General features: G+C 42.2%; 1 protein-coding gene across 1 annotated transcript in view; it reads right to left on the reverse strand.

Moving 5' to 3' along the window:
* Positions 1 to 1,498: 1,498 nt before the first annotated feature.
* The window catches only part of atp8b1 (ATPase phospholipid transporting 8B1), a 34,941-nt gene continuing 9,305 nt past the window's right edge, over positions 1,499 to 27,134 (reverse strand). Inside the window, exons 2-28 of the mRNA XM_036529885.1 lie at positions 21,270 to 21,440; positions 20,871 to 20,968; positions 18,874 to 18,987; positions 17,966 to 18,064; positions 17,379 to 17,440; positions 16,966 to 17,038; positions 16,418 to 16,488; positions 15,639 to 15,721; positions 14,456 to 14,614; positions 14,125 to 14,213; positions 13,288 to 13,478; positions 12,805 to 13,013; positions 12,169 to 12,212; positions 10,786 to 10,942; positions 10,176 to 10,364; positions 9,390 to 9,502; positions 9,067 to 9,231; positions 8,135 to 8,246; positions 7,486 to 7,561; positions 6,910 to 7,039; positions 6,267 to 6,552; positions 5,706 to 5,929; positions 5,305 to 5,388; positions 4,856 to 5,101; positions 4,214 to 4,352; positions 3,771 to 3,901; positions 1,499 to 2,962 (exon numbers count right to left, since the gene is read on the reverse strand). Of these exons, the coding sequence (XP_036385778.1) occupies positions 2,732 to 2,962; positions 3,771 to 3,901; positions 4,214 to 4,352; positions 4,856 to 5,101; positions 5,305 to 5,388; positions 5,706 to 5,929; positions 6,267 to 6,552; positions 6,910 to 7,039; positions 7,486 to 7,561; positions 8,135 to 8,246; positions 9,067 to 9,231; positions 9,390 to 9,502; positions 10,176 to 10,364; positions 10,786 to 10,942; positions 12,169 to 12,212; positions 12,805 to 13,013; positions 13,288 to 13,478; positions 14,125 to 14,213; positions 14,456 to 14,614; positions 15,639 to 15,721; positions 16,418 to 16,488; positions 16,966 to 17,038; positions 17,379 to 17,440; positions 17,966 to 18,064; positions 18,874 to 18,987; positions 20,871 to 20,968; positions 21,270 to 21,420 (3,726 nt within the window). The 5' untranslated portion in view covers positions 21,421 to 21,440 and the 3' untranslated portion in view covers positions 1,499 to 2,731. The remainder of the gene's footprint in view (positions 2,963 to 3,770; positions 3,902 to 4,213; positions 4,353 to 4,855; positions 5,102 to 5,304; positions 5,389 to 5,705; positions 5,930 to 6,266; positions 6,553 to 6,909; positions 7,040 to 7,485; positions 7,562 to 8,134; positions 8,247 to 9,066; positions 9,232 to 9,389; positions 9,503 to 10,175; positions 10,365 to 10,785; positions 10,943 to 12,168; positions 12,213 to 12,804; positions 13,014 to 13,287; positions 13,479 to 14,124; positions 14,214 to 14,455; positions 14,615 to 15,638; positions 15,722 to 16,417; positions 16,489 to 16,965; positions 17,039 to 17,378; positions 17,441 to 17,965; positions 18,065 to 18,873; positions 18,988 to 20,870; positions 20,969 to 21,269; positions 21,441 to 27,134) is intronic.

Raw genomic sequence — 27,134 nt, forward strand, 5'->3', positions numbered from 1 at the left:
TTTGAGGAAGAAAATACTCATCAGTCCATACAAATAAAACATCAGAATCATTTGACTAAAATGCTTATGTAAATACGTAAGTTTTATAAATAAGTTTTATAAATGTGCACATTTTTTATGTCAATGTCATTTATACCTATGTTTACATGAAGATTCAACACGGCATTCAGGAATTTTTTGTTGAAATATACTGGTTGACACGTTACAGGTCAAAGGTTAGACTTTTGTCAGGATTTGACCACATGTTGCTCCATTACAGCTGATAGTGTGATAGTACTCTTGAAGACTATTGTTAGACATTGTGTGCTGGTATTAACATTAACAATGCTTTTGACATATAAAACTAATAAGTTACTCACACATATTAGGAACTTACTTAGATAAATATGTCAAAACACTACAAACATAAGTGCAAATAATTTTTTTATATCAAAATGAAGCCGTTACACTAAACAATTTAAGCCACATCACACAAACTGAACATTAACAATTACAAAACAACCTACCCAATGTTTCCTAAATTCTTCTGTATTTCTTGTTCCTGTTATTCCTCTTTATCTAAATAAATCTAAATTCTGTTTGCATAAATGAGGTTAGAACAGAAATGAATGTTATTTCTGTATGGAATTCAAAAAAGGGCCCACCTCTCAGTGCTATATAGGTACGAAGTATGTGCCACCAACTGAGAATGGATAATTGCTAGGCACTACATCTCTCATAAAGTTAGAATGCTCTATCATAAAGTAATATGAGTACACTTAGTAAATGTCAGATATGTGCTTATGTCTTTACACTGTTTTTAAGCTTTAAGCCTTACATCCTTGTTTTCATTACTCTTGTGACACTCTCTGCGTGTTGCAATGACAGCCTTGTCAGTCACTATAGATATGGGCATCTCCAAATATATGATAATAATTACAAAGATATGAACCAGCCGCATAAATCAGCATTCTCTGAGATGCACAGACCATCCTTAGTGTCCCCTCCCCCCCCCAATCAGCTTGACATGCAAAGCCCTCATACACAACTACGGGAGAGGAAATGCTCTGTCTTTGGACAATACATCGCAACAACAATGACAGCACAACAAAGATGCCTCGCATTAGCAACGAACGGTGATCACACCATTGCCTTACCTTGTCCTTCAGTTGTGGAACCTCATTAATCAGCAAAGTACCACTTATGAAAACACAGCATTTGGCATGACAGTGTCCACAGCGGCAGCTTTTGTGACGCAAGACCAGCACAACAGAGAGTCCCCAGTGTCAGCTGCCAAGGCGTGACCGTGTCAGCAGAGATGCCATCAGTCTGTTCCTGTCGCGTTTGCTTGGACACCTTCCACCGACTGCGGGCACAGCCAGCAATAAACCCCATTCCTCATTTTAATTCGTATTCATAAAGTCTTTATTATCATTTTTACAAAGTACATTCCATAATAGTTCTAAAAACACATGATAAACATTCATGTTTGCTTGTAAAAAGTACATTAATAAAAAGGTACAACTGAGTCGTAGAATGTTGTGTTTCCAGACAACAAAATGCCATTTAAAAAATATTCTCTTTAACAAATAAAAAGGAATTTCAAATATAATTCCCCGATATGAATGATGTTTAGACATGATGGCAGATTGATGAGAATGTAACAGCTTTATGAGTTTTAGGTCTATTTCTGCCCGTGAGCAGAATTTTACATTAGTCAAAAAGGCCATTTCACAAAACTGAATCCACTTTGATCTATGATTAAATCACCTTGTCAACATGCAAAAGTATTACAGGAGAGCCTGACTGATGGTCTCTCAAAGACAGAAATAAAAAGTGCCAGTTGAAAGCTCATTTTTAGGTAGTACAGTTACAAAAGGCAACCATGTCATTAACAGACAGAAGGAACACATCTCTCCCAGGTATCATGCCAAAATGTCCATTAAAAGGACGTGATCATTTGAAGTTATATAAGAGACTGACCAACTACTATTAAGAAACATCATCTATGAATGGCCAGTCATTTTGACATCTTGGTGTGCTTAGTATAATTGTTAAGGCGTGGCAATTTGTGGACCCAATAAGTTACACAAACCTGGAAAGAAACAGTTTGGCTCAAAAAGCAAGTAGTTCTTAAGGGCTGCGTTCTGGAGTATTAATGTAAACAAAGGTGTCCAACTTAAAAAACACTTATGCAGAAAACACAAAGTTCCATGAAAGGTGTGACCATGAAACAGCGACAGTGCCAATAGAAAGCAGACAGACTCAAAGCTCACAGTGACATAAAGGAAAGATGACCTTGGTGGGAACCACAGCTGAAACAGAGAGGAGTGACATTAAAATCAACCTTAGCATACTTCTCCTGCGGTACAAGTTTTATCTGCCTAACCAGTCAAAATGTCTAACAAAAATATACACAATATATTAAATTACAGCTTTTATGTAACACCAACTCCCATGGTTTACCACCCATCACTGGTATAGGAACGTCCTGCCACCGGTAACCCCTGACAACAGAGGAGTGCACGTCAGCCAGGCCGTGACAGCAAGCCGAGCTGTGTCCTGACTGAGCACTCACTGGTAAGAGTTTCAAGCATCAAGGAACAGGTGACACAAAACAGTATAAATCCTGAGAATTACATCGTTATCTGTCATAGATAAACCTTTAAAAAAAAAAAAAAAAAAGATCCTGGTCCTTGGTGTGCAGCTTAGCTTAAACAGTCCAGACGGGCAGGTGGGAAACGGACAGCTCTCAGCTGTTCTCCGCCTGCTGCACCTCCTGGATGCTGTCGGGGATGCCCCGGCGCACCGGCGGTCTCCGGCGGATGCTGCGGCCGGACGCGATGAGGTCGGCATAGCCGCGGGAGTGGGAGAAGGCGTAGGCCGAGCGCCGGGAGCGCTGGCCGCGCCGGAAGGGAGCGGGCTGCTTCTTCTTCTCCTCCTCCTCCGCCTCCATCTCGTACCTCTTCCTGTTCCTCTGGACCTGGGGGAGCAGAAGGAGGGGAGTTAACTCCAGGCACAGTGATCATCCTTATTACTCTCCTGCATTGTTGGGGTGGACAGTCAACATAAATGTTGGGTAACTATAGGTGTTACCACTTGAACAATTAATAACTACTGTAACTTTTTAACCTGGTGGGAGCCAAAGCCAAAAACAAAACCAAAGATCCCATTGTAAATGTTTTCTTTTGAGTTTCTTTTGTTTTCATAGACCTACCTTAGCTGTATTCCTGCCATTCTAATGCGTCCTTTTATGCCATTTTACATTTCAACTGATCTAGTCTTACCTACTACTCAAAAGCAGCTGACGCTAGAACATTTCAGAGAGCCACACTTTCCTGGTATCGCCTACACCCACCTATTTGTCAGTAAATGAGTGAGATCGCTTTGTGGGTTTACTCAATGACTTACGGCGGATGACATTCTAATATTTCTGCTTTTGTTATTCCTTGCTACAACAAAAAGACTGCGGTAAATGATACCAGTAGATATAAATGATACCAGTAGACATGGCATCAAGAGTCATAACATTAATTTTTTTGTCATGAAATATCAGAGATATATGAACAAGTTCTCCAACATTCAAGCAAACATATGGTATGGAATTTTACAAAGGAAAAACCTGCCTTTTGTAAACCCAGGTCAGTTTCCTGTATAAATGCCTGAGGCTCACCTCTGGGATACACGACCTAGAGCTAAAGTGGGTCAGTGGAAACACAGCTCAACCCAAATGAAATCCAGGTAAAGTGAAGCCTAACAAACACCTACGCAGTAAGAAGCTGATCTCTTACCTTGTCTCCCTCAGACGGCCATATGGTCTTGTGGAGGAACTGAATGCAGATGACAGGCAGCAGGCTGATGCCCACGGTCAGAATGATGGTCAGCCAGAGGTAGGGCTGTCGCAGGGCATTGGATGCCACCCCTGAGGGAGAGACACACAGAGCTGCTGTTTACTGCTGCTCCTTGCCTTTAATTGCATGTTATTAGCATCTTTAGTGAAAGCATCAGATGAGGAGCACTTGTCAATGAGGAGCGCAACTTGTGTAATCAACCACCAATGTGTAGTCTTCACCAGCTACACCCTTGTGACCTACAAACAGGCCCTTAAAGTTTTTATGAAGGAAATGTATTACTTGTGTTGCCGTGTACTGCCATCTCTGTTATTTTGCAAAATAACACTTGTCAGATCTTCCCGGTGTGTTCATTTCTAGGGATCCAAAGCAGTTAAACTCACCTGTAAAGGTGAATGCTGAGGGGAAGATCACATGAATTCCTGCACTGTGGATGTCGAACATGATCCCGAAGTATATGGCCATACTGCCCAGGACCGCAAAGCAATTCACAAATGTCCAGTACGACGTGTTCAAAGAGATCTGGGCAAATGAGAAATGAGAGAAAATGAACTCTGTATCAGGAAGGGGGAAGGCATTACAGGATTTTGAAAAAGCTCAAACTTATAAACTCTAGCGCCAGACTGAGTGGAACATAATGTACTGTGAGTGGAGTTTAAGTGTTGAGCCATTCAATGATTAAGCTAAATCAGCACCTACTGTAACATTTTCAAATAGCAAAAGTGGAAAAAGGTTTACCATGAATTACTCACAAAGTACGAGACTGGTATTTAAGCAACCATGATAAATGGAAGCTCAGTGAAATGGATTTTGGCCAAACCCTGGCTAACAAATACAGTACCTTTTCTAAACTGGAAAACATGAGAAAATTTGGTCTGTATTATTTATCTCTAATATGTTATTGTCTATATATAGTAAAACTAAAGTCATTTAAACCAGTCTGTTGAACTGTTGCATGATACAGCGCATGCTTAAGGGGACCAGACTGACAGAGGTAGAGGCTTTGGCGCTTCGTCGGGGGGTACCTGGAGGTTAACGGTGATGATGAGGGAGGAGGCGGTCACCACAGCAAAGGACTGGTAGTCGGATGGGGCCTCCCCGTCCTGACCCATGGTCTGCAGGAAGGCTCCGTACGGGATGAAGAAGATGATCAGCGAGGTGAAGATTCCATGGAACAGACTGATGAAGAAGTTCTTGTAATTGAACAGCACCCCCTGCTGGCCCGGTAAGTACAGCCTGGGGAAGCGCAAGCTCAGTTTGTCGTTGACGTCCTTTAGAGAGAGAAGAGGGAGAAAACAATCAAACTACTACCCACCCAGGGGGGCGACCATAACCAAACCTATTTACACACAAGCAGGTAAAAAAAAAATAATAATCCTCCCTTTGAGTAATGGAATGTAACTACTTCCTCTTCAGACAGTCACTCTTATTCGTGTTGTGATGCAGTAGACAATGTTTGTTGCAAGCATAATACCTGATCCAGCAAGCCCACCAGAAGAACAGGGAGACTGCTGTAACAGACATTGTACAGGGTGATGAACCAGTCTTCATATGCCACCTGTAAAATGAAAGAGATCACAACTTTTAATATCCATCGGTCACCCAGACAGCATTCATCACTGTGTGGAACCATATGAACTGTACAGCAACAAATTTTATTACTTGAGTATTTTCAGGCATATGTAATTTTCAGCAATACCATCTCTGAGTTCTGTAAAGGCCTCAAGCCGGCCCCTTGTGACGGACACAGTACCAAAGAATTTATCTGATTGCTTTAGTCACACCTCCATTTTGTAAGGAACTAAAAACCAGAGCTCTTATTTCTAAGGCTCATAGACCAATTCATATTCCTCCTTCCTTGAGGTTTCCCCTCACCTGAGAGGAGTAACCGCTGAAGAAGGAGTACCAGAAGTGGACCAGGGTGAAGGCGAAGTTCTTGTAGAAGAAGTAGCGCAGGAACTTGCACATGCGGATGTAGGACCAGCGGCCGTGCACCAGCAGGAGGCGCTGCAGGTAGCGGAACTGGGCGAAGGCGTAGTCACTGGACATGACAGCCTGCATGCCCTCCTGCCCGCTGATGCCCACACCAATGTCTGCCGCTAAAAATGCCAGAAAAGAATGTAAGGAGAAGAGCCACATCTACATTTCTCCACAAGGTCAGCACTGTTATCTGGGGATTTTCCATTTGCAAGACAAAATCATTTATAAAATGATTTTACACATTTATTTGCTTCGGCATATTTAATATTAAGCTTTCAAGTCCAGCTGTATTTATTATTTTTCCCCAGATGTTGCCTCTACACATTGACAGTAAGTTGACAGTACGGTTAAAGAGAGATTTAGCATTTAGCCGAATCGTGAAACTTAAACCTCTCTGTTTTTGAGAGAGATCGTGTTGACTGAGTTTCACCCCACTGCCACAGAAGAGCCTCTTACTCTTGATCATGTTGACGTCGTTGGCTCCATCTCCGATGGACAGCGTCACGGCCTTCTTGTACTTCTTGACCAGGCTGACGACGTTGGCCTTCTGCTTGGGTGTGACGCGGCAGCAGATGACCGCGCTGCACTCGCACGCCATGTCCACGAAGTCGATCTGCCTCTGCTCCTTCTCCAGGTCGTTGATGGGCTGGCCGTCCTGGGGGCTGGTGGGCTGCGGCCTCCTGCCCAGCCTGCGCAGACGGAGGCGGCGCCTCTTCTTCTTCTTTTCGTACAGGATCTCATTCTGCCATGACAGGAAGGGGTTTAATGCACAATGGAAGCACATCTCTACTGCACGAGGGATCTCCAGTAACCGTCTTGTATCACACACACAACATTCCCATCCAGTTTTGAAATCCAGCATCCAAACCTTACTGGGCTTTTCATTAAGTTAGTGAGACAGCTAAACAAATCTAAGTTGAAGTTTCTGACATTTAACTGGTTTGGATACTCCCAAAAAAGACCAAAGGAGGACCTCATATAAAAATGAAAGGTTTGCCTGCTCTCTCATTGTGCCATAATCAAACCTTTCCACGCTCAGTCCTTAGTAAGCTATACACAGTTTTGCTTTGGGAGTTCATTTAGCCTGGTCTGCACGTACCAGCCAGCCCCCGGTGATGATAAGGGCATTCTTCCCAGGCTCTGGGAAGAACGGTTCCGTAGTCTTCTTGTTCCGGCTCAGTCCAGGCGGCTGGTTCCTCCTATTGGCCTGTCGGGCTTGCAGTTTCTCACTGGCACACACAATGACATGGAAAGAGTCAGAGCGGACTGGCAACCATCCGCCCCCAAGCAGAACTGATCTCAGGACGTTCCATTTCACAAACACAAATTAAAAACAGCGCAGACCCATTGCTTCACAATACCGCTTTTCCTTAGCAGCAACAGGGTCGTTATCCACTCCTAGTGTCCATGTACCCTAACATAATACCTCTTCTTCCATGCATTGGTGTATGGATCTTCTTCCTGCCTCTTTCATGGTAAGTCATTGTATTTTCCTTTGCATGTATACTTCTTCACATGTTACTTCTTGTATCTATTTTCATCCCCAGTGTGTCCAATGCATTGTAATATTTAGTATTTGTTCATGAACTTTTAGCATATGATTTTTGTCATTGTGTTCCTATTCTGTGCTAATGAAAAAGCAGATACTGCAGATAGCAAAGCAGACTTAACCTACTTGACATCTTCTCCGTAGTGGAGCTGCATGTCATCGGTCAGAAGCTGACAGGAAAACCCAATGTTCTCTGCGGTTTCTGCACAGAATGGAAAGAACATTGTAAATATTTAATGCAGGTGATACGGGCGTATTTTTCCCATAGAGTAAGTTTTTACTTCAGCTATGTCAAACTATGGAGCACGCAGATAAATTTATTTACACAGCACTGTGGAAGTCATCTGTATAAGTGTAAACACAATAAAGAGTGATAAGGAGATTTCTTTCAAGCTTTGTTTTCTTAGACACCATTGAATATCTCAGCTTAATGTAATACAGGGTTCTTCCCACATAAACCCTCAGTCATGCACACTCAGCCCCTGTTGGTTTATTTTGTCAGAGTTTGGATGAAACTTGCAGCAGGGGGCAGATATACTTCTGGCTGGGAATAAAAGGAAGTGACATAACCTGTAACAGTGGTCCAATATGAGATCTGCCTGGTTAAGACAGCTGCACATGTGTAGGTTACAACTAATCATGCGATTCATTTGCAGTTACCTCGGGACTGATTTCAAAATCTAAGCTTGGCTGGGAGTGATGTTCCTCTGATCCTAGTTCCATACTTCAGTGTGTTAGGACATCCTAGTTCCTAACATAATTCAGTAGCACACACCTTTCTTGTCCCCAGTCAGAACCCAGATTTTGATATCCGCTTTGGCCAATTTTGCAATAGTCTCAGGAACCCCATCCTGGAGCTTGTCCTCAATGGCTGTTGCTCCAATCAGCTGAAAAATAGCGCACACATGGAAACATTACACCCTGAGCAGAGGGCCTCTGTCAATCTATACAGGGGGAGGTGCTAATGTGTCAAACATAAGCTGAGGTAATATGACGTTATACGGACACTTCACAGGTAGATTTTGAGGAACTGTAAGGTTATTTCAGGCATAAACAAATAGTCTCCTGGACAAAAACGTGGTCTTGCCAAATTTTAAGAGTCTTTTCATATCTGAATGTCAGGGGGCTTTAAGCGGTGAAAAAAAAATCAAAGATGAAAGTGTACAGTTGAGGTAATGCATAAAGAATGGGAAATTAGCAGGGTATAAACAAAATAAGGAAAAACTGCTTCACGGTAAAATCTGATAGTCACAGAGCCCAGAGGGTATCTGTTCAGAGTACAATCACTTAGAAGTACAGTGTGCCAACTTGACAAAAAAGCAGCAAAATAACAGATTAAGTATCAAGAGTTACAGTCTGCCAAGGCCCCAACGCCCCAATCAAATTACTTTTTGGCATCTTATACAATCTAATGAGAAACCTTGAGGTGGGCCTTCAGAACATAAACCAAAACAACATATTGTCTTGATCTTGATGTTCCCCATCTGACGTAACAGAGGTCAGATAGCAAGAGAACTAATTACAAAAGCAGAGAACAGGGCACACTGGTCACATCACTCCTGAGGCTAAGATAACCCTAAATTATGAGCCCTAGCTGTTTCGGAACCTTCCCCCTGGAGAGGCAGCGGAAAATGACCCACAGCCTGTGCATTTCTTTGAAGCAGTGAGAATGAACAGGCTGAACATGCAACGCAAGCCGTGACTCACCAGCAGGTTGTTCTCAATCAGCTCATATACCCGGTCCAGAGCGGCTTCGCGGTCGACCATGGCGAGGCTGGCTTCCTTGTGCTTATTGGCCCAGGCTTCAAACTCCCGCGTGCTGATGTCTTTATAGCACAAGCAGAGGGTTCGGAGGGTGTCATTGGCGAATTCCTTCAATGAGACGTGACAACAGTAAGGGAAATGTTTCTCAATGGAGCAATTCAAGGGTACTTCAGCAATGTCCTCTGCAGGACTCAGCCCCACCCCCAAGCAGCATCTTAGCCACACCCCCACACATGGAAAGCTTTAAATAGGGAGCAGCGGCTTACATCCAGCGCGGTCTGAGTTGTCTCCTTGTTCTTAGAATCGGGATGCAGACGCTCGTAGATGACGGTGTCCGCCCCCTTGCAGTACAGGCGGATTCGGCCATCGGGGAACTTCACTGCCATAGAAAGAGGAGTGTGTTACTTGTCCTCAGTCACTGAGGACAGGAAGAATATGGAGCGCTAATGGACCGCACCAGTCCCTGAAGGGCTTACATTTTTTGTTCTGTCTCATCACATTACCCTTGTGCATTTTAAACAGGATTGATGAAAAGGTCTTTTTTCTGACCTATAGGACCTTAAAGGGGCTGGCCCCTCCCCATCTAACAGACATGTTAACAGACAATGACACGCTCACCCGCCAGCTCCAGCTTACTGATACCAGCCTCCCTGTAGCATGTAAAAACAAGATTTCGCTCTTGGGGAAAAAGGGCTTTCTGTAGTGTTGGCCATGTCCCTGGATTTCTCTTCCAAGAGATATCAGAGAATGAAACTCACTAGCTAGGTTCAAATCAGCCATGAAAGCCCATATTTTAATTCAGTTTTTAACACACGACTCCCCCCACCTAATTTGCTGCTCAGTGGTCTGCTGTTTCTTTATTTATCACTGTACATCTATTATTATTATTACTAGTAGTAGTATTCAACTGAAGGGTGAATAACTGCAGAATATAGAAACAGAAACACAGCTCATTGGCTAACAGAGCAATATTTCTGAGGTTTTGCATCTAGGATTTAGTCACAGAATGAAGGCATTATCGCATAGTGAGGATTTGATTTCCCCATTCTTACAGATGATGGACATGCGCTTGCGGTCGCTGTTGAAGTCCAGCAGTGCCAGCATCTCGTAGGTCATCTCTTCGTCCATCTCTCTGATGGTGATGGTGTCCTGTGTGCGGGACAGGAAGACGAAGCCGAAGTTGCGGGCAGCAGTTACAAGTGCGCCCTCGTCCGGGGACGCAGCCTGGTACACCAGATCGTCTGAGGGGTTAACAAAAGAGAGAGCAGGTAAGGAACAAATGAAGGAATGATGCCTTTTAAAAAAAGGGCACACTAAAATGATTCAGAGGTAACAGTTTTGTGTATGAAATACTAATTAGTCTTATGACTAATTATATTTTTATATTTTATTTTATATTATACATTCTGTTTCCTTCAGGTTACAGATGGAGTGAAATCTCTTCAGATAACTGTTTGACGCATTCAAATGTGTCAAAATGTGATAAACTCCATTACAAAATTGTACAAGGGGCTTTGTAATCCTGGTTTAGTTTGGTTGAATGTACTACTGTGATGAAGAATGGGTTTTCTGAAGTAAGGGAAAGCCAAAGGCAGAATCAGTGATGCCTCCAAACCCTGCTGGTTTGGCAGATTGTATCTGAACATGGATAGAGCTGCTCACCCTCCTTCTGCTCCACCATGACAGTGTGACAGAGAGACAGCAGCTTGAAGAACTCCAGCACTTCTGGGTCCTTCTTTGACCGGATGCACGACACCAGGGAATGGTCGACGAACTGGAACTTCTCGTCTGCATACTTGTTCCACTTGAAGCTTACCGGCTGGTCAGGGCAGAGTATTGAAATGATTACAGACTTATCACAGTGTGGCTAGTTTGGACATATTACATTACATTGCCTGCAATTAGCAGACACTCTTATCCAGAGAAAGTTACATAGTTTACAGTTTTTACATGTTATCCATTTATACAGCTGGATATTTACTGAGGCAACTCTGGGTTAAGTACCTTGCCCAAGAGTATAGCAGCAGTGCCCTAGCAGGGAATTGAACTGACAACCTTTCAGTTACAAGCCCTGCTCCTTACCACTATGCTACACTGCTGCGCACTATCCCTGGTATAACATAAACGGGTCGATTTTGAAACGAGTCAAAGCCTTCTAATAGGACCCTTTCGTACTACCTAAAGGCCCAGGCTTCCGGCATGTGAGACTCCAATGAGGGGTGATCTTCTACGGGCTCATCACACCACGCATGCTCACCACATTCAAGACACTGGACAACAGTACCCATGGCATAAATGCAATTACTTGATAATGATCAAGCATCCGTGCTCAATTTGCCTCAGGTTCCTCAAATTTCACATATCCTTACAGACAGAGGGAATCTCAACCTCAAACACTACTGATGTGCCACCTGCCAGCATCATGAAAGGAAGCCGGTTAAACTAAGGGATGCTTGAGGGGGATACTAACGGCACCAGAATATGAATATGGTCATATTCATATATGACCACATCCTCATGTTGTTAGCCTTAATCTGTGCCAGGAGTGCTATGGGCTCTTTTGAACAGCTCAGTGAATGAAATCATAATGTCTTATTCCAAAGATGGCACCCCCTATGGCAGAGACCCCATTGCAGCATGTGGGCACCACCAGCTAGAGCCCGCTAGCAATGCTACCAGGAGCAGCCCCATGTACTGATAAGGCTTTTCATTCAAGTCAGGTCAAGTCAAACTAAGCTAGAGACATTACAGAAGACAGCTTTTAGGTGGAATCATCATTATTGCCCTAGGGGAGCAGCACTCTTGTTTGGAATATCATTTACAATAAGGAATTATACAGGAGGCCTTTGGCATCAGCTAATGCTAATGCACAGTCATGGTGGGTAAAATATTGAACTAAAAATGGGCCCATCTGCTTGAGCCTTTCTAACATTTCCACTGGAAGCCATATTATTGGTCATGTCTTTTTATTATTGAATAAAATGGGAAAAAAAAGTCAATTCTGTGACCTGTAATATGAAAAATAATAGTAATAATATACTTCACCTGTCCACGTTCCAGTGGTACACCATCCGCACTGGTGGGGTTACCTAAAAAAACAAATAAAAAAATACACTGTACATCAGTTTACCATGAATGAATAAGGATTCATGGCTCTTTCTGTTTGAAAAATATGACGCACAGACCGGGCAAAACAATCCACAGAAGTACTGAGAAGTGACAACTGTGACCTTGCTACTTGGCATTACGCTGAACAGAACCTGACTATGGCCAACACCTCCCTGCAACCGAACACTACTGATCTCCTGACAGTTGACAATTAAACCTGACCTAAAAGTGCTGTAGATCATAACAATGCTGTATCCTCTTTAAAGGCTATAGGTACTCTTATGTGGACTTGGTTTGCGGATTTACAAAGGTTTTCTTTCAATGATGGGAAATACAAAGACAAAATGTGAAAAACAGATCAGGGAATCCGATCTCCTTCCCCATCATGGCCAAAACACCCTAAAAGGTACTGGATGAATAAAACATGACAAAGTGGTTAAAGTGGTTTTAGTCCGCAGGACACACTAAAGTGATTCAAATGTTATTAGTCAGCATGACCGTGCTATATTTCGTTGTATGGTGTTAACCACATAATGAGTCAATTAAGAAAGCTCTTGTTTGAGCCAGTGCTACCGTAGGTGTGGCCAGCGATGGTGCACTTCTTGAAGGCCATGATGTTCTGCGTGAGGGTGCCGGTCTTGTCCGAGAAGATGTACTCGATCTGGCCCAGCTGCTCGTTGAGCGTGGTGGTGCGGGCCTTGGCTGGCGTGTCCTTGGCTTGGTAGTACATCTGCAGGTCCCAGTTAATGAACTTGCTCTGGCCCAATCGAATGACCTCCACGCTGGAGAGGAAAGGAGAGGAAAGGCTGTAATTTCATTCACATGCAACACGTTTACAATGGAGGCTTGACAAATTAAAAACTCTTATCACACAACGAAAGCAAAGAGCAATCACTCAGTTGCCACTGACAGATGATAGCCATTGACTGATATAATCTGAGCAATATTTTTACTGTGCCACCTGCTGGCTCCAGACCACACAGTGTTGAAAATCTTCGGGAAAGGATCTTGGCTCGAGACAGGGGAAAAAGTCAGACGTGGCAGATGGGGTCTCACCTGACATAAAGGGAAATGGGCACCATGGTGTTCAGCACGATGATGTAACCCCAGAAGCTGAGGAAGCCCCTGTAGGAGGCGCTGTCGTTCGACCCGTCGTACAGGTACCACGCCTGTTTGCCAATCTCCTCATACCAGAAGGTGTGTCCAATGGCCAGGCCAGCAGATACCAGGATGAGGAGGACAAAGATCTGGAGAGGGGGTGAGGAGGAAATGGATCACCCAATGACAATTAGCACCGAGGTGTCTCATGGGGTATCTAGACCAATCCGAAGAGAGTGTGTATTGAGTGTGGAGAGATAAGCAACACACTTTGTCTCTCTGGACCTCAGCAGCTCTGTTACCTGAAGCTACCACCTCTCATATTGTCAAATGACATTTTCCTCAAAAAAAAAAATGCAAGGAAGAGTAGTGAAGTTTCCAGATAGCTTTCTGAAATACCTTCAACCTTTTACAACCCCCATAAAACATCAGTTTGATTTTATACACCAATGTTTGCAGAAACCAAAATATTTTCCACCCAATTTTAAATGTCAATCCGCAGGCAAACAATAATTGTAAATTGGAAAATGGCTGTAATTGGAAAATGTCAATAAGGCGTGAGGTATATGAACAGCTTTAGCCAAGTCCACCAGAAGGAGGGGGAAATCCGATCTGGCTAGCCTGTCTAGGTGAACCTGGCTTTTGCCCCATATTTGCCAATCGATTTTTAAACATTCACCAAAACATGCACACACATCGGTTTCAACTCAGACCAAAAGTTCTCATACTGAACAGACAGACGTTTTTATATCGGATATGCAAAAAACAGTCAAGCATGTAACAGTCAGCTCTTACAGTGTAAACCATGTAGTTCATCAGCTCATCAATCTTGGTCCTCTTAAACCTGGTCTTGCCACCATTCCGCATGATTTTGGTGTCGGCACCTGACAAAAAAGCAAAGCGAAAAATTGTATCCACCATTGCTCATATAAAAGTATTCACAGTGAGCAAAATTTCATAGCTCCCACTGGTAAAGGCAGGGGGTTTGAATGCCCTTACAAGTTCAAACCTTCAATATTTTTGCAATTACACTAAAATCATGAAACGGAAGACTGAGAACTCAAGAGATCAGTTTGGACAGCTTCAAAGTCAGGGGAGGGTACAGCAGCGTGACTGCAGCGCTCACCTGCGAAAATGACCAGGCCGTGACACTCCTCCGTATTGCGGACCTTGCAGCCCCTGAGCAGCATGTTGTCCAGGTCCAGCGGAAAGCGGTCCTTCTTCCACCTCATGGTGCCGGTGAACTTGTCCAGGCGGTTATTGGGTTCCTCACAAATGATCATAGCTGAGGGATGATGGAGGGACACAGCCACAGACTTTTAATACAATGTTTCTAAATGGATTTTATCCAATAAGTCTGAGAGCAGGGACAGTGTGAACCCTTTCTATGGCAAAACTGTCGCTTTTACGTACGGTACCAGTCAAACGTCTGGACACAAATTTATTCTTAATTTTTTCTTAATTCTTAATTCAAAACTATAAAATAACACAAATTATGGAATTATGCAGTAACTAAAAGGTGTTAAACAAATCAAAACTATTTTAGATTCTTCAAAATAGACAAAAAAAAAAATTTAATTACATTTTTTTGGAAAGAAATTCATACATCGGCATCAACTTCACTCGTCTAAGAAACAAATTTAAAGCATTTAAGCATAAGTCTTTTGATCAAAATGTCTTTGAATGCATGTTTCCCATTATCTTATTCAGGTGTGTCCAAACTTTTGACTGGTAATGTACATGTTTAGTTCAAATCGTGAAATGGGAATGCTGCTCTCACCAGATCATGAACCTTACACCAATGTTTGAGTAGCCAAATGTCAACATTAGGTAGAATGTCAAAGTGAACATTCTCAGCAAAAATCCCTCCTCCCACATGCACTGTTCATCTATCACTTCCCACGTAAAAGACAGAGTTCTGGTGCCACACGACTAATCTGATGGAGCCTAACACATGTCATTATTGATTAATGTCATTATGCCATCCATTCCCATTTTCCTGCATTTACTCCTTTGGTAAATTCTCCTAGAGTTTCTAAATGTCAGCACCAAGTATTGCATAGGCATTACATAACTTTTGTGAATAAGTATTATGCTATCACAATTTCACAGCGGTTCTTTGAACAATTCAGTTTGAACAATGAAAGAAAAAACTAGTTTCTGTAATAATGAGGGCAAATATTGCAGTATGAACACACAGCAAATCTGGGACCCGGTTATCAGTGTCTTATCGGCACACGTATACAATATCACACGCATAAACACACAAGGAAGATAATGCTTTATTTCAGAGCCTTCAATGCATTTACCGTCAAAGCGTGCCAGCTGGCTCTCCTCCTGGAGTCTCTCATCTGTCACCTTAAGGCCCATTTTGAACTTCAGATTGGTTTCCCTAAAACAAGTGTTCATTGATATCATTACAGACAGCAGTTAAGTCACAGCCATTGCCTGGCAGACACTAACAGAAGCTGAGATTAATGACTAATGGGATTTATGTTCATTCACATTAATGAAAATTCAACTTTGGTGGAAGGTTTTACGTGCTGAAGCGTTTTGCTCACAAATATCAAGTAAACACCTGTCAATCGTGCTTCAATAATGTACTGTATGGGAAACTTTTTTTTTTTACAGCAATGAGTGCACATTTCAAGCGTCCATGGAAAAATACAGCAGAATGGATTTGTGCCACCACTGTTTGATTAATAGGCGTCTCCTACGTTTATCAGCATGTACACCTTCACACAATCAGACTAACACAGGTCTGGGAAACTTGACCTCACCTATGCAAACCACGCTTTCTTAAGTCTTCAGAAAAGTACATTAAATTCTTTTACCGTTGAAGAGTCGGTGCCGTTATTAGCAAATAAATGAGGAAGTCACACAAAGCCATCAATCAAACCAATCTGCACAAGTTTAGCATTCAACAGACAAACACTGGCTGTTACGAATTAACGTCAGCCTGTTTGCAAGGAGCAATTCAGTCTCAAGTTGGACCACAATTATATTTCAATTTCCTAAAAACAAAACCAGGATTATAAAAAATGCTCAATGAGGAAAAAAATAACAATGTGAAAAAATAAAGCCTTACCCATCAAGCTCAGCTGTCTCAACATAACAAAGACTGTTGGGGTTTGAGCTGGATAGCAACAGAATGTCAGCCTAAATGAAATGAAATGCATGCAAAAAATGGGTAAATGCAACTGAGGAAAATGGCATGGGCGCATTAATGGAGTTAACCAATGAAGAAATTAATGCAGACGCAACTGATACTGCGTCAAAAGTAAAGATATTAACACAACACTGAACCAAGGTAGACAAAGTAACGTCCAAGTTACTGAGAAACCTTATAATATCAAAATCATATAATTCCTAGGTTTTAGGGGGCTTCAAGCATAGGGACTTACTAAAGTCCTGCAATTTCTGTGCTTGTCTGAATTAGTGTCAAAAAACATTAAGCAACCAACATACAGATGCAAGATTACATGCAAGGTATGCAAGGTACAACTGCATTCCACTTTAATATTATTGATTTATTTAAGCATCATACACAGCACACTGAGAGTCAAAAGGACTATATAAAACAATGCTTTCTCCAGTTGTCATCCTTCAAGTAAACAGAATATTGATTGTACTTACAGGAATGAAGTCATTTTTCTTCAAACGAACCACATCTCCAACATGGACGTCCATCCACTTGGATTCCTGAAACCTGATATAAGGAGGAAAATGCATGAAAGAAAGGGTCAATTCAATTAAATGTGGAAACCACCATGCTCAACAATGTCAATTTGAATATTAGCACCATGAATACCCATATTTAGTCACTGAAAAGAACCGATTCATAATGAACCATAGAAACTGAAATATCTGGAAAGACTCTTTTCACCAAGATCTGCTCAATTATTCTTACCATGTAAACAAAAAAGGATTTACAGGGAAAAAAAACATATTTTCTCTGAAATGATAGTCTACTGAGACCTCACAGAGAAATTGCAAGGTAATGGTTGCCCTGGGACCAATTATCTGAAGCCGCAAAAAGGCCACATTACCTGCCGTTGAGGAGAACCTCGCACTTCCTGTTATTGATCTCTCTGTCCATCCTGTGGCGAGCCTGTCAGAAAGAGGGGGCAGAGGGGTTGCCGTGAGCACGCTGCCACCCTAACAAAAGTACTCAACTGAACTAAACCCAATGATCCGTTCACAGGAGAAGTTGGAGGCTGCACCTAATCTCCACCCTGTAATCTGTGAACAGGGCAGACAAAGCTTCCCTGGCCGTGTTTCAGTCCCAAGGTAACGTTACACCATCGGATCAACTGAATATGTAACGTAACTGTAATCTTATGTAATCTAACATATATCTAAGCCATATCTTTGTCAATAAAAAAAATCCATTGTGACTGTCATGCTATATAATGTTATGATCACACTCACTGTTTTGGGAGTGTTGTTAGCCTGGTCTGACACTGTTGCTCATTTAACTTGAATGGATACAACCCTGCTCTTTCGTGCTGGAAGTTGCTCTGGATAAGACCATCTGCTAAATGAGTGTAACGTAATGTAATGACTAACTCAAAAAGACCCCCCTGCATGTACTCATAAATGCAACACCACACAAGATGAAGCAAAAGCAACTCACCAGGTCATCCACCAGGTCTTTAATGGCTGTGATTCCCAACACCAGGACTAAAGGCACTAGGGTCGTGTACCAAGGCAGAGTAGTGATTTGAGGAATGATCTGAAAAAGCATTGAGAAACAAGCTATGTATGAAAACACAGTTCTTTAGCGATTGGACACACGGCCTTACTATCCCGTTATAGGTATAATAAACACCTTTGAAACCTTAGAGTTGCCAGTTAAGAGAGATTAATAAAGTTGGAATTCCAAGGGACAATTACTCTCCACTTAATTTAATGTACCAGCCTTAAATACATTTTAGGGAAAGTGTACATTATCACAGAATTATCTCGGATGCTTTTAAAAATGTGTTGAGTACTTTAGTACAAGTCAAGTTGATGGACAAAGAGAAGGGGCATTCGTGAACCAGAAATGACATAATTTGTGTTTTTCCCAGCCACACCCTATGTTAACTTGACAAGGTTATTTTTTAACATGTTTGCCACACCCTACCAAGCCATCGAGCCCTCAGAGTTGTTATGCAAATAAGTATAATCTGCTTATGTGACAACAGAAGTCAGTTTGTTCTCTCTATAATGTAAAGACTCTCACAGACATGAAGACACAAGCTGACCCTGAGAGAGCCTGAGAGAAAAGATTTCTCTCTTTTACTGTAGTTAATTGTACTTTTGATTTTTCCATTTTATATTTTGAGGGTGTATCACTCATGTACAAAAACTGAATTCAGAACACCACCACTTCATTACAAAATTACTTATATTTCTTATATTTGACAACTATTATTTATTGTAATTGTTGTAAACAAACACAGAAATGTAAAATAATTCATTGTGTACTATTGACAAGGAGTTTTGCATTGACCTGTGTACATTCTACAGCAGAACCAAGCTTTATTCAGTCAGACTAACCTGTAGAATAAGCAGTGCTAGAAAATAGAGGTTAGCTGCTCTTTTGAACTGCTCGAACAGGTTCAGGGGTATAAATGTTACTACGTTGTACTTGTACGTCTTGATAGCGTTCCCCTGGAAGAAACAAACAACAAAAGAACATGTTATTAAATAATCATGCATGTTACTACATACAGAAGATAAAATCTGTTTACCAAAAGGTTTGGTTGTTTTATTCTACAATCAACCTTGTAATAGTGTTACAGTATGAGAGGGATGAGTGTTAAAACATTTCAGCCTACAAGAGGCACAGAGGTGATATTCAGCAGGGCAGGGGCATTTCTAGCTATTGAAAAGATCAGGGGCTAAGTTTGCCTGGGGCTTGTCTGTTTTTTTTTTTTTTAAGGGAGATCGGCATCGGTAGGTTGGGGAGGTTATATCTACCTTTAGGCCTATAATAAATAAATATTATCACACTTTCGGATGCTGCAAGTCAAGTTCCACTCTGTTACACAGTCTGTCTGTTGTTTTGCTATAAACACCTCCTTTTTCAGGGTGAAAATATTCGGGGCTAGGCTTAAAATATATGGGGCTATAGCCCCGAATGGTTGGACCTAACGACACCACTGCAGTAGGGTATGTGGAACAGATCTGCAGTGAGCAGTGACCCTTCAAATCCTCCGGAGGGTGCATTTCCTGGATACAATGGGGTTGCCAGTTTCAGCGTATCCTCCGCACTGTCTCCCTCTCGACTTAATCATTCTTTGTTCACAGAATGGAACTTTCCATGGCGGCTGTCTAGATCAATTTGCATATTGTCAAAATAACAACAGGATCTTTAACAGCTCTACATGGTGTTTTAAAACAATTCCTCAGCAAAATGGGCTCCCAACCAACTTCTAGCTGAACTCAATTTATTTTACTTGAGTTTTATTTATAGTGAAGTCTCGATTGCAACCCCTAAGCAAAGTGAGCTTTCTAAGACTAGGGAAAACATCAACTAGGCTAAGTACACTGGACTAATAAGGTGTGGAACTGTAAAGAGCTTTAATGGGGGCAGTGAAGGACAGCTGAAGAATTTTCTCTCGGGGAGATGGAAACCAACCTGACGAGAAATTCCAATTTCACAACATCAATGTCATGGTGACGTCGGCAATCGGGAAGCGCCATGCCTCCGTTGAAAAATCACCAGAACCGGCATAAAAAAAGGCTGCACGGTCTTAAAGGTCACCGTCAGGCAGTCGATGAGCTGAATCAATGAGGCCAAACCACACGTCTCAGTCGCGGTAACCGCTGGAGCGGGCAGAACTCGGCCAGTATCACATCCTTCAGTTTCTCTGTACACACGAGCCAAACCGGCCACTGGCTATGCGGCTTTGTTTTATGGCCTTTTCGTTCTAATTTGAATTGACAATGAGCGCTTTCTTGCTGCCACTATCTTATCGTCCAAAGAAAAAGAACAAATGACCTAAACAGGAAGGAGGAAGTACACACACTGCCGCAGTGAAGCTGCCACAGACTAAATTAGGTACTGTAAAATTATTAGACTTCACTAGTGGTGCCCAGCAGGAAGAGAAAGGAAACATGACAATGCAGCTTTTGTAACAAGCTCGCAGTTCAAAGACACCCCTCTCAAGGTCTAGGCAGGGCTTTGGGAGGAGCTCATTTGCCACCCGTTCTAAAACGGGCAAAGACTTGTCCTGTAAAAGATGCAGAAATGTAGATTATTTCTACTGGTTTCTGTTAAAAACTCCATGTGCCGGCCCGCTGAGAAAACGACCTCTCTCCCACACAGGAGGCAATCCCGGAGGTGAATGCAGCAGTACCTGAATGCAGTACCATCCACCCACCTGACTGCAGCAAGTGACCTGACCCTGCAGTTGACATTTTTCCTGGCATTTTCTGTCTACATCTGACAAGCTCGTTTTCATATTCACTCGTGTTCACAGCTGAACAAAAGGTTTGAAACACGTTGAGAAAATGTGGTCGTAAATCACTGCCATCTGGGAGGCACTTACTGAGTACTTGCTCTTCTTGAAGCACAAGAAAACCTTCTTCTTAAACTCCGGGAGGTTACAGAAGTCTCTGTCATTGGCTTTGACTCTCCAACCAGGCTCTGAAAACAAAATGGCTCACATGAGGCTCTGCCCACACTCTAGAACTTAACATCACAGGCTACTCAAGATCACGATCTTATTAAGTTCATGTGCTTATATCTAGGGTAGGAACTCTGTTGTTGTACCTTTGAGAAAGGTGCTTTATCTCTACTGTTTGAGTGGAGATCCAGCTGAATTAACAGGTTAGAGAATGCAAGAGAAGTACAACTGTGAGCATAGTTAGTTGCCATGGATATAGGGTCAAACGCTAAAGAAAAATATAACTGTGTGAACATTGACAGGCTCTGACACACCACTCACCGGCGGCTTTGGCTTCCGGCACTGGGGGGGCTTCGTGTTCCTCACTGTCGGAGCCCGGGTCCAGCTCGTCGTCGGTCTCATCGTCACTGTAGGGCATGACCTCATCGTCAGGGCCCAGGGACCCCTGGGAGTCTGCCCGTCTGCGACTCATGGTGAGCGGTTACACCGTCCCTGCGGGAGGAGCAAAGAAACGCAGGCCTTTCACACGGAGCCGAATACGGTCACCAACTCACTGGGAAAATAGCGCTAGAAAGCACGTCTTTTGTTAATTTTGAAAAGTAGCCCAACTCCCTTTAACTGAAAAAAAAACTGTATGCAAGTCCAGTGTAGAGTAAAAAACATTCCTCGAAATTCAGGAAAAAGCCATCTTGGTCTCCTTTGCACATTCTGGCAATGGAAATTTCTGTACTGCAGGAATACCAGCAAGAAGTTGAATAAGGCACTGTGAGTCCCAATCAATGCAAGCAGAAGAGCATTTCCTTCACATTCGGACGACAGCCATATGTGCCCTTTTAGCCATTTAGTCAGTATTCATATTGTTTAGAAAATGTCAGGTACCCTTTAAAATGCTTAAAATGAAGTGGCTTGCCCAAGTCCAGGGGTTTGACTACTTTTCAAAACTGTCTTATTTCAGTTATGCGGTTACCCAACCACTGCATTTCAAGTCTCTTTCTGAGTCACACAAGTTTCTCTGACACCTGCGGTATGCGCCCCACCTTCATCAAGCACTCAGTAATGAATAGCCCCCGTTACAATTGATTGAAACTCCTTTTTGTTACATGATGTCCAGTGACTGGCTCAGTCACGTCAACCATTCCATTAATAGTGCCACACATGTTTGTTGCTCACTCTGTCAAATTGTTTAAAACAGTAAACTTTTCTTAAGATTAGTAACTTAATGGTCAGTTACATGATTGCCTGATTTAACACTAGAAACAGAGCTCTTCCTTAGTGCGGGCATTTCTTAGAGAGGACCAAGTACTGGATTACTGTATTAGGGGATTATGTGTTGGTTACCATACTGTTACTGTCTCAGTAACAATGTGAAGTCAGATCAAAAAGGAAAAAAAATAAATTCACCTTCAATCACACAATGCAAGTGTGTGTATAGGTCTCATCTCTTTTATGTGAAGCATCAAAACTTGCAGTATTGCACTTTGATGGAGAGCGTTTCTACATATGCAAAGAGGGAAATCACTCCATATCAATCGCGCTACAGCTAACAGAGTAAAAACAGGTACCCAGAGCCAGGAGAGTAAGAATCATTAATGAATAAGAGTCCAGCACTTACGATTAACCAGTACAGACAACAGACCACTCTACTGCTCAATTTAAAAGGCACCTACTCTGTCCTACAAGGAAAAACCCAACAAAACAGTTAGGCTGGATATACCCCCTGTCTGTAAATCTGTAAGCATTTCTCATGCTTAAGCAGTGTCCATGACACATAAAAGGAAGAAGCTCTATATTGGTTGCAGCATTTGTGTATTCTGCCGACTCATTAACCCCATGCCAAACCGGTTTTCCTGCACTTACAACACCAGCATCAACAGCTCCAATAAGGAAGATGTCCTTAAGGAACGCTCAAAATGCAGTTAAATGACAATTAAATCTATAGTTGGACAACAGAGATGGATGACACATTAAAATATAGAAAAAAGATAACTGTGAAGTATAAAATTCAACAGGTCTGTTACAGCTTCTTTTTCAGTAAGTTGAAACAAAACGGTGTCCTTCACTGTTCTTGTCATGCCATGTCAAGGAAAAAAAAAAAAACAAATTATGCAATCGACTCTCGAGAAAAAAAGAATCACTACTTGATACTCAACTGACATGAGAACACAAGTGGCAGTAAAAGACATCACACATGAATTATACTCTATGGCTGTTAGCTTTTTATTCCCATTGAGAAAGAACAAGAGTAGCATTCCTGGAATTTTTTCCTCAGCAGTAGCAGCAGTGGAAGTAGCTACCTGAAATAGACGGTCATCATCTCCCAGCTGCATTACACTGCAGTGAGCAGGGCCTACCTCAGGTGACATGATCTCTGACTAAAATGTCCTCAACACTAATTATTTAGAAAACCCTTGTACAGTTTTACCGTAAAAGCACTGAATGTAAGAAACTCAGGCCCTTTGTATTACTGTTTTAGCATTTGATAAACCTGAGAACAGGCAACAGTAACATAAAAAAACAACATATAATACTGATGTAACTTCTATAAGTCTATGGTATTAATGTGATCTTGTTTTTGTGTCTTAGACCATGCAGAAATCAGATGTCATTCGCACTGTTTTGTTAAGCCCCCATTGCATTGGAAATAAACTAAGACTATGTGCTTAAGTCCTTGGTTCAATGCTCAGCACCTTAGGTAAATAATTCATGAGCAGTTGGGCCTATTAGCACGTTTGGATAAGGTTCAGTAATTAACTACAGGCAGGAGCCAAATGGGATTTAAAATTCACAAATTACTGGTGAAAATCATGTCACTAGTATGATCAGTAGTGTCTTCTCAGTCGAACTAGATTCTGTCCTGGCAATTTTCATTACAGTGTATGCTCAGCTGAGATCATCCAAGCAATTCTCATGGTGGTTTGTGATGCAGGCATTGAAAAACTCATCAATATCAACACATCTGCAGACACACACACACAATTGGGAAGACAATGGCCTGGGGCTTGCAATCCAGCAGTACCTTCATACACAAGCCCAAGCAGGTAAGGATCATGAATACAGATGCCTTTAGGGAAAAAATCACATTATGCCAATGGAAACACAACCATTATCAATAACAATGTCACTTCCATGTCAATGACATTAACGATAAAATAACAAATGAACATGTTTCTTGCATGGAGGACTACAACACGGATTTCAAACTAGATGAGGACCAGATGAGGATTGTTCTAATAGATATAGAAAAATGTCTCCAGCTAATGTACATTTTAATTCACGTGGAACATCATGTTAGGTTATTTTGTACTACTGTCTTTCACAACATTTACCTGATTTAAAAATACAGCTGGGAGTAAAATTCTCCTGAGGTGAAAAGACAGACGTAAGTGGCAGTGGGGAGCGATGGCTTGGGAAATAGGTTTGTAACCAATGGGTTCCGGTCTCAAACCCCAAGTGACACTCTGCCGCTAGCAACCCTGAGGAAAAGTTCATGTCCTAAACGGTTTCCTTATAAATATCAAGCTGCATGAATATATACTATGTAGACTAACATGAAAGCTTTGAAGAATAACTTAATGTAATGAGCTCGTAAACGATTTGGCTCTGTCTGTACACGGAATGCAAGCAATGCAGCGCTGGGATTGTTGATGGTTTGATAAGGTCCTACATGTTTATGAACACTTTTGACTTTCAAAAGTGTTTCATCAAAGCGGACGGTCTATTTCTGCTTTTGACAAGCAAAAATATGTTCTTGGCAAAGTGCGTCGACAAAGGAATGCCGTTCTCCCCGCGCAAGTGTCTTGTTTCGCTGAGCGTTACAACAACACTGGTTTCCAAATGCTACCGAACAGCATTCTTCCAGTTCATCACGGAAAAACAAGCCATTTTTCAGATGCGTTGAAATAAACAGTGAATCACGCTAGCGTACATGTCGCTCCAGGAAGCGGAGCACTGGCGCGTGTCAATGACAGTGCAACTCAGGATTAACCAGCGCGATATGAGTTTAATTCTGTGAAACTGCATATATACCAGCAAACTCCTTTCCAGGCATGGAGACAAAATTCAGTGGAGATAAGGGAGAAGAGATGGGTGTGAGGAGTTTGCTACCCTGGCATCATTATTTTCGGTTGTCTTTTTTCTTCTTCTCAATAAACCCTTGGGGGGCTAAAAGGGGAGTATTCATTTACCATCTGTATGTGCCATGTGTGTTCGCCCTGTCAAATGGTGGTCCAAAGGCTGTGATTTTGTTACTCTCCGTGTTCAATCTGTCCCTAATTGCCGTGCGTATGCCGCATCATGTTACAGAATACTTATGGCGTTCTTTGTAAGAGTAGGTAAATAAAATATACAGCTATTCATACAGTACTAATATCTGAATGAATATTTCACCTCACTGTATAATTGTCAACTCATTTCAGTGGGAAAAAAATCCAGGCAGTGCTCATGAACGTAATCCCATTTATAACGCTGTGTCTCTGAGGGAATAGGATTCGATTTCCGGCAATCCGGTTGTAAATGCTGGACCACGTATTTACACACCCGGAGCATATGTAAAAGCACATGAAAACCACGACTCCACCGGGGTTTGACCTAATCTGAGCTAAATACAGGACATGCCTTTGGTCAGAAACGCGCCTGTTGGCACTGACACCCGTTACTGGCTAGGTGCCTTGACCTGATACGAGTGTCTCTCGGAAGAGATGTTAAAACGAGGTACTGAGTCATTGTTGTCTTTAAAGATCCCATGGCACTTATCGCAAAGAGTGGGGGGTTCCCCGGCGTCCAGGCCAAATTGGCAGTCAGGTTCTTTCAACTTAGCCATCTAATAACCCCCATGTTTATTTAATTAAATACCTCTTTCTCTCTCTACCTCATCTGATGATGAGCATTCTGGCTCAAAATGGCTGCCATGCTTCACCCAGGTGGGTGCTACACATTAGTGGTGGTAGGGGTGAATACCCTCCCACTTCACTGCTGTGAGAACCTTGAGAAGTACAATATAAATGCAATCCATTAGTATTAAAGAAAAGTACCTTACAATTCTGCCTGCTTTCATCAACAGCACACCACTCATTCTTTAGTTCTAATAAACCATTTTTACAAACATGTACAGTTAATAAATTGTTTGTACAGCTAAACACATTAACTTGAGTAGTTAAGTATTATTTTAAGTGTTACTTGAGTATTTAAAATATTTTAATGGTACCAAAATGTACTGCATTTTCTACATCAAAACACTTCACAAAACAAGACCATTGGTATAAGAGGGAATGATTGAAAAGATGTGCATTTTTTTAAATGAATAAAGCTTGAAAAATAGTACATTATCAAAGTGTAAGATATAATCTATTTAGTCTTTGCATCATTTACAATCACCTCACATTAAATAACTCATTCTAGTCATACATAGATTGGGATTCCCTAAAAAGCATGATAAATAAACACACTTTGTGAGCTTTTGGGAAACAAGCTGGATGTTCAATGCCGTATGTTGTACACCAAACATGGTTTTTCCACCAACACTGTACCTGTAAGTGGCGGTTGTCTTTTTGGCTTGACGCCTTGACTTGGTTTGGCACACTAAGCAACAATGGGCACTGACAGCTGAGAGCAGCGCTCTTGCATTAGCCATTATGTTATCCTAGCGATAGATCCCGTCTCAGCCTTACTAAGCGTCCAGTCTCAATCTAGCCCTCACTGTTTTTCCGGCTACTCCCTAATGCATTTCCAATTCTTACTCAACAAAGCTGCCTTGAGCAGGTTCCCCTTGCCACAAATGTTACCTTTCCCTCACGAGCACCGCCTCCCACTTCCACATCCCTCAACTCTCTCCTCCCAACACAAATTCTGCACTCAATACGCTGACGTAGGGAAAAAAAAACAACAACACTACATCCCTGTTCAAGTGATGGCCCCGCCACATACTAGGTTGTTTTCCTCTACGCCTGTGTAAGAGACAGGTGAGGCAGCCTGGTCTCGGCAGACAGGTTTTTGTGTTTTGCCTCATGCGTGGCCCAGGTGAGACAAAGGGGGGGAGGGGGGGGGGGGGGGGAGCAGGCACAGAGAGTGCTTTCAAAAGGAGCCTCGCATGTCAGCTGACTTGAAACCCGAGACGCCTCATTCACAAAGGCAAGCCTTCCGCCCCCCCACCCCATCTCAATATTTAATATAGCCTTCCCGCACAATGCT

Source organism: Megalops cyprinoides, chromosome 5 (assembly GCF_013368585.1).
Source record: "Megalops cyprinoides isolate fMegCyp1 chromosome 5, fMegCyp1.pri, whole genome shotgun sequence".
NCBI classification, from domain to species: Eukaryota; Metazoa; Chordata; class Actinopteri; order Elopiformes; family Megalopidae; genus Megalops; species Megalops cyprinoides.